Raw genomic sequence first — 13,972 nt, 5'->3', positions numbered from 1 at the left:
GATCTGAAAGTGCCGCACATATTATGAAATCAATTTAGTTTCAGTATCATTTCATCAGTTAGTTGTTGAGTGCCAGCATGTCATTGTATCCTTACTTAGTAGTTTGCGTCGGTCCATAATTATCATTTAAACTTTGACTCATTTTATAGCACCGAACCTTGATGAGCTGTGATGTTACCATGGCAACAACACTTGGCAAGTTTAAGGATCACCCGGCTTCCCCTTGCAGGAACAAAACAGCAGCCGTGATTTCATGCGCAGAATTACTCCCCAGATACTTACTGAAGTAACTCCTATAAAACGCTCCCACCAAATGCAATCAAAATGAAAGAAATAATGCTTTGGAAGCGTCAAAAATGTGATTTGAACACTCTTTTTTTCTTCCTAGGAGAGTTCGTTTCCTCCTTTGATATTCCTGGCCTTATTTTCCATAAAGCACATATTAAATTGTAATTTAATGATGAAATACTGTGTCACTGATCTAGTGGGGGTTCAGCAGCATGGCAATGGACCGTTACGGAATATGCTCAAAGAAATCTATTATGACAGCATAATTATATCATCTCCGTAAACAGAGAGTCAATTGAAGTTGAAAATCGAGGGTGGTTTTTAGGTCAGTATATATTCATTAATGTCATTTTGTGTCCTAGAACAAAGCTATTCCTAGTTTCACAGCTGTATATCACTTTCTAGACTCCACATCGAGGATCAAGTGATGCAACCCCATTGTCAGACTGCTAGAAAAGAGGAAATGTCACTGATCATATATGGCTCTGTATTGAATTATTCAGCAGTGTAAAAATAGAATGTGTGAAACCTTCAATTCTGGGTGGAACTGCAAACTATCCGAAACAAAGTCCTGGTGAGATGCTGCCCCCTAAAGGACAGCCACGGCAATGCAGAATCTTTTATTATGGATGATGTTCTAATTAGGTCACAATGCTAATGTACAGTAACATTTTTTCCTTCTCCCAGCAGTATTGCTTTGGTATTAGAAAGAAAAATTAAATATTAGCCTTTATATGTTTTTTTAAAGATCACAGTGGACTGCAGTATAACTGGAGGACACAAAAACCAGAATAATATATTTTACAACCTAATTGGAAAACAAATTATCTCTACTGTGCTGGCTAAAAGTTAAAGAGATTATGGTAATACTTTATAATAACATTCCGTAGAAAAATAACATCAAGTAGGCAAATGCTTAAAAGAACACAGAGTTCCAATAATGACAAAAACCATTGAGCGTTAATGCGGGGATTTGCATTAATATTGATATTGTAATATGTATTTACAGCATTATAGGGGAGAAGGGCTATTCAATAGCAGGTATCGATTGTGACAACATGCCCCACTATTGTGTTCAGTGAAAAATCATTTTCCAGGGTAACAAAGATGAGGTCAGAATGCTAATGTACAATATGTATATTTTAATGTTTTTTTGTGTAGTTTTTCCCCTGGGGATACATTTGACTACAGTGCAACTCGCGGACGGAAAAAACATGAATAATATATTTTTACTACCTTATTGGGACACAAATGTAGCTATAATCTCAACTGCACTGGCTAAAAATTTAAAACATTAATGTAAAGATTTGTATTTTAATGTACAAGCATCATAGGTAAGATGGACTACGTCAGTTAAATATAAGAAGTGACCACCTGCCCTGCAGTTGTGTTCTGATAACACTGAAAGGTAAGTGATCATACATAAAGCGACTTGCAAAAACAAACCTACTTGGAAAATATTCACTCGAGTAAAAAGTGTGACAACTAGCCACCACAATAATGTCTTATTAATACTATTAATATTAAGTAGGCCTGATATCCAAACATCTAATGGCACATGTAAAGAGTGCCATCTTAAGGCACAATAAAGTAAAGAACAGCAGTTTTGTCCTGCCAGTGATGATTGGACTCTGTAGATTTTCCAAAAGAATGTGAAGGTGTAAGAAAATAGTCACTTCATATTGTCACTGACAAGCTTTCAAAATATTTCACAGAGCTGTGTTGTAGTTGATGGATGACATATTCCTGGAATTAACTTGTTTCATCTAGAAATTAACCAGCTATAAAAAGACTATGTTGGAGATCCTGTTCCCATAACCTTTTCTGTCACTGCGTTGAGTAATCAATCATTCTGTTTCTCATCTGATTTTAATTACAAACTGATAACCATTTCTTCTCAGCAAATCATTTTTGGATACCGCTAATATTGTTCATATGAGGATTATGTCAGTCTCTCTATGACCAAATCCTCTTGATTATATTGTTACGGCTGATTTAGAATAATTCATTCCTGATAAGCCTCAATAGGAAGGGTTACACTTTGTTTAATGGGACTTAATTAACCTTCAGTAACTCCTTGAAGACAAACTAAATGAATTGAGCTCTCTGATATTCCATCCTGCATGACAGTTGAGAGATTTTGACAAGTTTGTTTTGACAGGTGTGTTGATATATGTTTAGTTCAGAAGCTTTTAAGATATATTTCACCCCCAAAAGTGAAAAGTTCTGACATAGCCTAATTTATATTCCTGCGTTTCGTTATTCCATTGAATACAAAAGATGGTGTTTTAGACTAAAGTAGATGGTTGACTGAGGCTGTCAAACTTCAAAAAGGTGACCCTAAAATAGCTTTGCAGGAGAAAAGTAATATATTTAAGTCCTTTTTTTTTAACACAAACTCCTTAACAGTCCTGTAGATATATAAAATACCCATATAGTAATACTTCAATTGTTTTCAGTGAAAACAAATTTATACAAGACTGGCATTGCTCCTTTTACAAATTATTTTATCCAAAAGCGACCTACATTGCATTTCAAGATGTATTTTATCAGTTCATAAACCTTGTTTGTGAGAGGGTGTGTGCATCCACCCATCAGATTGTTAAAAAAATAAAACAGGATTAAAAAGTCTGGGCATAACTCTACCAGGCAGTTAGATTGGGAATACAGTTTTATTTTTTAGAAAAGAAAGTGAGGAGTGAGGAATTTTGAGTCTCTCTAGAGCATGCGGCAATAGCGTCAGGCAGGTATTGTTTTGCACATCATACCATATTTTCTGGCAAAGCACACAGCATTCAAACTTTTTTATAGGCAACTGCAATTACATAAACATGCATTCACCCCCCCCCCCCCCATTGTTTATCTAATCGATGAAATCCCAAGCATCTTCAACTCAATTCAGTTTCTTTGATTGAAGTGCATTCACCACCAGTGCATTCAATAACATGCTACATTAAACTATACATTTCTATAGTAGGCTCTAAACTTTGGAACAATCACCCATTGCTTAATTAAGATCACCAGCTTGACGTTTTTTTTATTGAAAACATCTTTTTCTGTTGCTCTGTTCCTATAATTTTTACTTTTATGTATTGGTACTTGTATATTATTCTGTGAGCATAGTTATTCTGACTGAATTTGTACAGTAAAGCATTTGTTTTAACCAAAGTATCAAAAAATTCTTAAATCAAAAAGGATTTTTTTAGACAAGTAAAAATTGTTGTTTTGTTTTCAGAAAATTAAGTGAGTTTTTAGATATTAGTAAATAGATATTTTGGCTGGAAACAAGACCAAAAAACCTAAGAAAAGCATTTTTTGCAGTGTATTGTTTTTAAATATGCTCTATAAAAGTTAAGATGAGTTATACTTTTGTCCCTCAAAGCCCTGATGTCTATTCTTGTACAAGTCGTGTAACAAACCATCTGGATTATTTCATTTATTAAAAGGGTTAATATTTTTAAAAACAGATTATGATCATCTAAGAACATGAATGACCATGAAATGTGAAGCTCACAACATAAAAGTTTTTGTTTTTTTCTGGCACAATAGTAATGACTCAAACAGAAATTCTATAGGACAATGAACAAGTGGTTTGTTATAACAAACTCTGTACAGTGTGACACGATATTGTAGTGCCAGCTGCTTTCAGGTTCCTTTCAGGTGCACACAACAGCAGAGAAACATGATGAAAAGGTTTGTGTCTTTGAAGATTACTGGTCTACTTTAGTGATTCTATGATAAAAATATTTTTTTATTTATAGCTATTGGGCGTTACACAAAGTTTCATTAAGGCTAAAGGTGTGGTCACATTTATCATTGTTCATTGAATGTTTGTGGAAAAAATTGATTTCATAGAAATCCACAAAATCAAGAACTTGGCATGGAGCAAAAGATTTCCCCATGTAGATTTTACAATGTGTTCAAGTTGGATTTGTGCCAATGACCAACAGAAAGCTGCTTGTTTTGAAAGTAAGTTCTGTGGAAGCACATCAATACACAATTGACAATGGACCTTTTTTGCCCCCCAAATTATCATTTGACAACTTAATACAAAGTAAAGAAAAAACTAAGCTAACTTCCAAAAATCATGGCACTAAAACTAATGTAACTCATGAACTTAATACACTTTTGCAGTTCTTCTTCATGTCGGGACACATTCTGACTTATTCATCATTGATGAGTTGGTAAAATATTAATTATGACATGAGGTTACTATAAACATTACAAATAACTGTAGCTTCAGGGATTTTAACATACTAACCACTCATCTAGTTGCTCAGGGGGGTAAACAAATTTAAAACGAATACCAAGTCTGTTTACAACTGACATATCATGGGTCTATATACAGAAACAAACCTAACCAACTAAATGGGGATGGAGACAATGGTGGGTAGCTCTCCTATGGGTGGAGGGTTGTACTTCTCAACACGCATGAGTCGACGAAGAATATCATCACGGTCTCTGGGCCAGGTGAAGATTTGTGTGCTTTGAAGCCATGAAGGTACGTGGCACTGAGAGACAGAAGCAGACGCAGAAATGTTGTAAACGAACACAAAGGCATCATTACATCTGAACTGGATTTAAGTGGAATCAAATGGAGCAATCCTTTTGGTGTTACTATAGTACTGTACAAACAATCACAAATGTCTATTGCTGTTATCATAATAGTTCATTGCAAATTAGTATTTTGGCTCCTTGAGCGAGTACTTGTGCAAACACAAACATCCTGTTTGTTAAGCAGTTGGGTTTATAAGTTGCAGCTTTACCTTCTTAGCACCGGGAAACAAGATGGGGATAAATCTGTAATTCCTGGCACCGTTCTGAATAAACTCGTTTTGTAACTAAAAGACAAGGAGCCCTTATGAGTCAATTGAGAAAGAAAAATAAAGAAAAACTTAGATTTCTTTCCACCCAAGTTGTACCTGCTTGTGTATGTAGACAGTGTTGAGTGTTTCATCATTTTCCATGAAAAACGAGGCATTGGTCACAATCTCATGGTACTTTGGACTAATGACTATGATGATCAGATAGTCTTTCTGTGCATAACAAAACACAAACACACAAAATTAGTACTGAATGGACATGAGGGAACAATAACTTCAGATACTCTACTGAAATTAGACATTCAAGGTTTATCGTTCTCACTGCAGTACAGTTTTCTTGTAAAAAAAAAAAAGAAATGCCAGAAATATGTCCTCCCTCACTTAAGCTCTTAATTAAAATTATATGTTTCAGGGTTACATGATTTTATAAAATTAAATGTTCTCTTTTCGTCCCCCTCAAAATGCATAAATTAAAAGTTTTGTTGGATTGTTTCCTGCCATCATGCTTTCATCAAATATCAGCCAGATAAATAAATGATGTCCACGCTCAAACTGGCTGAATGCATTTAGAAGTAGAAGCAAATACTGAACACAAATAGGAAAAAAAACACAGCCTGTGAGACAAAACCCCACGAAACCGGTTCATTTTCTCAGCACAAATGAAATCGCCAAAAGCAACCACTTGTGGTCATAAATTTGAAAGAGAATATATGATAGTATGTTCAAGTGTATGTCAGGGATCAGTCCTCGCCATTTATAAAGTTTATAAGGTTAAATGGTGGCATTTTTCAGATATAATGTCAATAACTAAAATATGTGAGATTTGTGAGAGTTGAAGACATCCTCAACAATGGAGAGCACCCCAAGGTTGTATGTGTTGATGATAAACAGGTATTAGTTCTTCCACTGTTTGCAATTCAATAGGAAACACTGCTGTACAAATGCAACCATTGAACAAGTTTTCCCAGCTGCGCCCTTTTCTATTTAAGAGGTTACAGAGTTCGCATGTCATTAATGATATTAGGAATTACATGTCATTTTTTTAGAAGCCAAGGATACATGTATAACCTGTATCGATGACACAGCAGTGTCTATTCAGGAAATTAAATAAACGATTGCAGATGAAAAGTTTATTTACACCAAGAAGCACTAAATGTTATTTAAATGCATTAAATTTAAAACTCACCAACAAAACAAAACAAAAATATTTAACTTGTTTTAATGCACTGGTAACATAATAAAAGAATGCTGTACCGGAATAAATATGTTTTTTTTTTATATATATTTAATGTTTTATATTTGAATATATCTTCTGAAAATGTTGAATATTTCTAAATATGCTATTCATTATAATTTGCAGATTTGGTGCTCAATAAACATTTTTTATTATCAATGTTGAAAAGAGTTTTGCTGCTTAATATGTTGTGGAAACCGCGATACACTACTGCTCAAAAGTCTGAGAAAAGTATGATTTTAAAAGAAAGAAAGAGAGAAAGACAGGAAGAAATATTTTTATTCAGCAAGGATGCATTAAACTGATCAAAAGTGACAGTAAAGACATTTATAATGTGACAAAAGATTTCTATTTCAAATAAATGCAGTTGAACCTTTTCTTCATAAAAGAATACAAAAAAATGCATCACTGTTTCCACAAAAATATTAAGCAGCAAAAAACGTTTTCAACAATGATAATAATTGAGCACCAAATCAGCATATTATAATGATTTCTTAAAAATGGAATTGCCATCACAGGAATAAATTACATTTTAAAATACAAAATCATACATGCACTCCTTCTAAATACATTTTTAACTATTATTCTAGTGGTTTTTTTTTTTTTGTGTGTGTTCACAGCGACTGCTGTGCCATTAATTAAATATTTATTTTTTTCACTCTGGTCTATTATTGTGACATCATCTCTTTCCAAAAAACCTACTCCAAAATGCCATGTAAAACCGAAACGGTTTTGAGTTTCTTCAGAGTTTTCGGTCATACAGTCTTTTCCTGTAGGTGGTTCTTGGCCAGAATTATCTGCAATGTGGACTAGATCTTCAGTTGTGTAAGTCAAACTAGGAAAAACACGCTCTCTGAAATACTAGCAGGCCTGGTTTCTACTTACTTCGCTGATGTATCTCTCCATGAAGTCGATCTTGCTTATGCTCTTGAACTGTTGTTCAAACATGTCAATCTGCGCAAAAAGAACAAAAAGACTGAACATGATCTCTGGCAGACCCAATATCAGGAGACAAGCATGGCTGCAAGGCAATGTCTGGTACAGGTCTTACGTGAGTGTAGAAACCATTGTGTCTCAGTAAGGCGACAAAGTTGATGATTTCTTTGACATGTTTTTCACTGTCTGCTTCATATGTAACAAAGACCTTCCCTGCAATAATGAAGAGTGAAAAGAACATAAAATTCCTTCCAGAAATATACCTCAAGATATATTATATTACATTATATTACAGTGAAGGTAAAGTATTGAGTGAATTGTTTAAAAAAATTAAATTAAAATTAAAAAGTACCATGAACTAAACTTAATCTACTATATATAGCAGTTTTACCACATAAACACTTTTCGATCACATGACTTTGAAGAAGAAGAGATAACAAGAAATAAACAAGAACTGCCATTTGTTTCTTATTATCTGATGTTACTTCCACTTATTCAAATTTGACATTGTTTCAGTGTTACTCAACAATAGCGTGTAAACTTACTCTGCTCCAGGGATAGAGGGGCTGTGCTTGGGGTTAGTTTAGCTCGTGGATGAGGTGAGGTGTGGCCACTGGAAGACATGAAACCATTGCATAAAGAACACAGACAGCACAAAATCATAAAGCCATGAAATCATTTACAATACTGAAATCACTTACAAGACTGGCTGTCCCATATTAATTGTACAGAAAACCTCATCACAATCACACATTACCTATAAGTGAACTCCGCGGCTGATTGTCTGCTGTTTTCAGAGCCTGGAAATGAAATTATGAAGTGAGTGAGGCATTAATCTGCACAGGGCTCAACATTAAGCCTTGATGTGCTTGTCCTTTGGACATGTAAATCAGTCATTCGCATTCAAGTAAAATGTTCCATGTCAAGAATAGAAAAAAAAGTTTAGCTTTTTTTTTGTGGTACAAATGTAATAGCTTTTACTAACTTAAACATATTTGTGATATCATATGTTACAAATACAAACACCACATTTAGAAGTTTTACCACGGTATGTTTGTTCAGTGAGTTCTTTGGTGTGTGCCGTTGCGCTCATTTGTTTTGATTTCTCAATGAGTCTCTTTCTCACACACTGCCAGGCTGCACGAGCCTCAGCTGGCACAACCTTACTGTCAACACATTTCAATTTTACGGTGCTTTCGTATTTATTTTTTGTTATTGTCCTTTTATTCAGGCTACTTGGGCATAAAATCCTCTTTTACTTGTCCTTTCAAAAAATCCACTTGTCCCAGACTTGAGCCCTGCTGCATACACTCAAAACATGTTTTGTCAGGTAATTTACAATACAGTAACAAACTGATTTTATTTTTCAAACCAAAAATATTATTTCATATAAATGGTTCAACCTGATAATTTGAGTTACACTTACACTTTACAGATCAAGTAAACTATCTTTATTATAGATACATGACCATTTATAATGTGTTATTCCATCATTTGATGAATTGCTGCTACCATGTTCACTAAAAATGTACACTAACGTTTATTTTTTGTAAAATTACATTTACTACCTGCCTTTTGTGTGTGGCAACAGCTCACCATTAACTGTGCCAAACAAAAATCTGTGGAGGGTTAGGAATGACATTTATAAATAAAATGAAGCAATAAGTTATCAGTTTTATAACTGAAACTACTTTTTAAATGGACAGACTAATAGGCATATTTCAAAGTGCTTATTTAATGTATTAAAAGGAAGTAAATAAAAAAAAATCATAAATAATTTTTAAGGGTGAACATAAACTGACATGAAAACTATTTAATTCATGTTTTAAAATTAAATACAAAAAAATAGTAGATTACAAGTAATTTGTTAATGCACATTGTAAATTGGATTTTTCCAATTGCTTTTCTTTGACGTTTTATCAAACGCTTTTCCTTATCAATTTGTTAATCAAGTTAAAAAAAAAAAATTCAATTGGTCATTTAGTAGGGGCAACCAATCCTCTTTCATTTTTAAAAGGCCAGCCAAAGAACACGCTAGATGGACTGTCAGTGGACAGTAACATATATACAAGGTGTAGTTTTGAGTATGATCTAATCCTTATATTTAGATGTTTGTCTTCTAAGATGGGCGTCACTTGTAAAATGGAAACTGGTTGCTTAATCTGGCAAAAAGTTTTCGCAATTTAATCGGGTTGGCACTGGCTGAATAAATTTCCCGTAAGGTTGATAAAGAACACATCACATACAGTATGAGGCAATTTTAATGGCAATAGGCTTATGAAAGGAGCAATAGGCTTGGAATTATTCATCATGTGACTAACAAATTAACAAGTTCCATGTAAAAGAAAGAAACTGACTCACTTGAATAAAGAACCGAGACTTACGTGAAGGCCAACAGGGCATGTGGTAATGTGGCCTGTAATGAGAGCCCTGATCCATTTGATACACATCCACAGGGTATTGACTACAGCAGGGCGGCCCACGGGACGCGCAGGGGTGCAGAGGCATGCAGTAGCTGTGAGGCGTGAATGCAGTTGGGATAGAGCGCAGTGAACGCGGCTGTTCCAGACTTCCCTCTCCCAGACTGTGCCTGTCTGGAGAGCAAGAGTAGCTGGAATCACCAGGATAACTGCAGTAATTTCCAGACACTAAGCAAGAGGGGAGGTTGCCACTGGGATATTCCACCGAACTGCTGCCTACGGAACTCGAGTGGAGCAGGTCCCTGTTGTGTGGCTCTAGGGTGCTCAGACATACTTCCGTCTGACTGGGAAAGGGCGTCTGGGGATTGTAGCCAGAAGGTAGACCTAGCGGGGGCTGGTAAGGGCTGTAGCTGGTCTGTATGGATCTGTAGTTGCTCTTTCTGTCTCTGCAGACATCCTTGAAGTCAGCCTGTGCGCTCAAAGAGGACTCATTTCCAGACATGCAACAGTCGGCGTGAGAGAGTTGGGAATCGGTGGAGTTTGAGTCACAGATGGAGTCCTTAGTAATGATTTTCTCCATAGTTTCGTCGTTCTCTTCTGGAAAGTTGAGGGATTGTAAACTGTAGTGGCCGAATGGAGAAATATGCCTAGAAAATGGAGGGGGGGGGGGGGGAAATACAAGCGTTCTTGAGCACTCTTACAGTATGGGAAAAACTTAACTTTTGAAAATTAGCACAACCACCAAACAATAAATCCAAATAATTACTAATTCATTACCAAATAATTAATAAGTATTCAATATTTACTGAAACAGTCATTTCAGTCAAAAAACCCTTTAGGCATTTTAAAAACAACTGGTGCCAGAATAAGGCTGTCAGACTAAAATGTTTAAATAAACAGGGCAATATGGCCAGTGGGAGTTTTGGGAAAGTGCTGTGTTGTTGCTATATATGTGTGGTATATATATGTTTCAAACTTAACTTGTATTTTTTTTATATATTTTCATTGTACTGAATTATCTGTATGTTAACGGTCTCGCTTTTTTTCTGATCACTGTTATATTAGAAACATTTTAAATTCAACTGTCACACTAAATATGAATTTAATATAAAATAAAAATTTCAAGACATTTCATGTCAATGAATGTTCATTTATGTTTCACACTAGAGCTGTCAATAGAATAAAATTATAGCAATTAATCTGAAGATCGTCTTTTGTAGGTATTAAAATAAAGAGAGAAAAAAACTGAATAACAATATTATAAATATCTATAAATGTGTTAAAATTGCAGTTCAAAATCTTTTTGTTTGAGCCTTGTATTAAGAACCCTGCAAGCTTTGGAAAAGCGTGGGACTTTATTCTTCCTACATATTGGGTTATGTGCACTAACCTGCTATCCCGTATGCACAAGGTGTTTGTTTGTGTTCAAAACTACCTTTAAAAAACAATTTTTCCTTATATAAAAGGTTTAAAAACACCACAATACAAGAATAGGAAACAGTAATCATATGTTTTAAGCGATACATATACAGGGCCAAAAACTAACACTGGGAAGCTGCCAAATGCAAGAAAAAAAACTGGTTTTGGTAAGCAAATTAAATTAGTTTTGTTGCAAAATGGCTTTAAAATAAGAAACAAAAAAATTAGAACAAACATACACTATATGGCAGAAGTATTGGGACACCATACCATTACACCGACTGGGACTTTAATAGCATTGCATTCTAAATACATAGACATTAATATTTTTTGGAGGGGGGGGGGGGTCTACATAACAGTTTATATTCATCTGGGAAGGCTTTCCACAAGATTCCATCAGAATTTTTGCCTATTCATCCCATTCACAGATTATTTGTGAGGTCAGGCACTGATATGGGACGAGAAGGCCTGGCTCGCAAACTCTGTTCCAGTTGATCCCAAAGGTGTTTGATTGGGTTGAATCAGGGCTCTGTGCAGGCCAGTAAAGTTCTTCCACACCAAACTCATCCAACCACTGAACTCTTCAACTATGAAATCAGCATAGAGTTGGTGACTTTCATGCACCATGTGCCTCAGCACTTGGTGACCCCGCTCTATGGCTTTACAGTCTTCTGTTTCTAAATACTTTCAATTTAAAATAATACCACTTACAGTTGACCGTCGAATATCTAGTAGAGATGAAATTTCACAAACTGATTTAATCGCAACTTAAATTCACGGTTTCACTCTTCAGAATGATCAATTTTTATTTTCCACAAATGTTTGTAAATGCAGAATGGGTGCTTGATTTTAATACACTGGGGAACTAACTACAATAATTAAGTTGTGTTCCAATATTGTCCATATAGAGTACCTTAATGAGCACTATGTCATTATAAGATGTATATTTTACCTATATTGCAAGCACTGCGAAGTCATTCTTGTGCCTAATACAAAAGAGCTGCAGCCATTCCATATCCCCAGTCAGAAATCTGTAATAAAATAAGATATGAACACAGGTAACCTTGAATGATGATCACCCTGTTAAATAAAACTGCATTTGATAAAAACGAGCAACCTTTGGCTACTGAATACAGGAACCCACAATTATGCTAAGGGAATTTTTTCTCTCTCTCTCTCTCTAGCTTTCTCTCTCAACTTACAGTATGAAATTTAGTGCACTTTACACATCAGCGGAAAACATCTCAATATGCAGTGGAAACCAAAATGAGACATGGGAAATCACAGGTAGGCCAAATGAAGGCCGTCAATATCAAATGCACAAATGAAGCAGAGAAGGTACTAATACATACCTAATGTCTTACATTAGCATAACACTGAACACTATATTATACATAATTTCTTCATTGACTAGAGAATATTCTGACACCGCTGAGTTACAAGTTAAACCATGTCATTCCCCTTTCTGAAAAGGTCAGATGATAGCTAGATGTTTAATTAAAACGCATAAACGAAAGCATTAAAGTGTACTGTACATTCACAAAATACTGTTACTATAGTATCATAATGCAATAAATATATGACATTTTAGTAACATTGCTTATAATAATAATAATAATGACAACAGAAAGTTTTGGTTACACTTTATTTTAAGATGTCCTTGTAACAGTGTAATTATACATTTATGTACTGAGTAATATTAATCAACTATAGCCTCCATGTACTTGCTCTATGGTTAGGATTAGTGCGTCTTGGGGTTCCTTGCATGTAATTATGCATAATTTAATAGTAAGTACATGTAACGTGTAACATGGACATCTTATAATAAAGTGTTACCAAAGTTTTAAAGTAGTATTTTGTAAATATTTCGTCCAAATTCGCAACGTGTCACGCTTTGAAACTATCGCTCTGCCGCGGGGCTACATTACTACAGGTAACGTAACAACTCCCAAAACTAAAATGTTGTTAACAATTAAAAGCTTAAATACAACATAATAGAGACAACACAAAGACACAATAAAACTCCCATTCAGCTATCACACGACAATTTTTTTGTCTCGCTGACGTGACATAAACAGCATAAATCACGTACATACCTGATCAGCAGATTTAATTGCGTGAATTATTTAATTTCGATTACTCTAATATCCGTGTACAAAACCGCTGGACATTATATAGAGCACACGAGCTGTAGCAGTCGAAGTACATACTGTTCGGAAGTTTCTCAACACCTGCGTACTCACACCACAAACCCCGCCCACTTCCCAGAAAGCACGTCCTCGACTCAGAGCCTTCAACAAAACAAGTGATCAACGAATTGTTCTTCTCAATTTTACTGAAGAACCGATTCCCAAAGTGTTTGTAAATCACGTGACACCAAAATAATGACTTTGATGAGAACAACATTGGCAAGAATACTGACAATAAATAATGATAATTTATTAATCAACTAATAGTTACCATTACTGACAACAATATTGTCTGAACAATAAAAACAATATTTGACACCTATACAGATATGCATCAATTTTACTAAAAATGAAAGGTAAATTGCAGCAGAGTCATTTTGGGTCTTTGAACAGGAAGGACCTAATGAACCAGAGTTCTGCTAAAATGACAAAAAAAAAAAAAAAAAAAATATTTACTCTAGGACTATTTCACTGTGGTTTAAAACAAGGATAAACAAAACAATGCTTCACTCACCGTAGTTTACTGGAGGTTACTTTTTTATTATTATTAAAAAGAGGTCAATGAGACTTTCCAGAAACACAAGTTATATAATAGACATCTATTAACTTTCACATTATCTTAGACATCAGTGGTTTGGTTTTTAGTGCATTGCATTTCTGAGT

The 13,972-nt window shown here is 34.8% G+C and overlaps 1 protein-coding gene across 1 annotated transcript; it reads right to left on the bottom strand.

Annotated features, from left to right (window-relative positions):
- Positions 1–1,443: 1,443 nt before the first annotated feature.
- On the bottom strand, positions 1,444–13,361 carry LOC306845072 (uncharacterized protein). Its single transcript, XM_079377629.1, has 10 exons — positions 13,217–13,361; positions 12,073–12,151; positions 9,666–10,348; positions 8,039–8,081; positions 7,827–7,894; positions 7,397–7,494; positions 7,231–7,299; positions 5,211–5,324; positions 5,055–5,129; positions 1,444–4,799 (listed from the first exon to the last, which is right to left on the bottom strand). Exons 2-10 carry the CDS (start codon positions 12,096–12,098, stop codon positions 4,653–4,655), a joined length of 1,323 nt encoding a protein of 440 aa, XP_079233755.1. The 5' UTR covers positions 12,099–12,151; positions 13,217–13,361; the 3' UTR covers positions 1,444–4,652.
- Between the last annotated feature and the right edge of the window lie 611 nt (positions 13,362–13,972).

This window comes from Barbus barbus (genome assembly GCF_936440315.1).
Source record: "Barbus barbus genome assembly, chromosome: 25".
In the NCBI taxonomy this organism is placed as follows: domain Eukaryota; kingdom Metazoa; phylum Chordata; class Actinopteri; order Cypriniformes; family Cyprinidae; genus Barbus; species Barbus barbus.
This window is presented reverse-complemented; position numbering and strand designations above follow the sequence as displayed.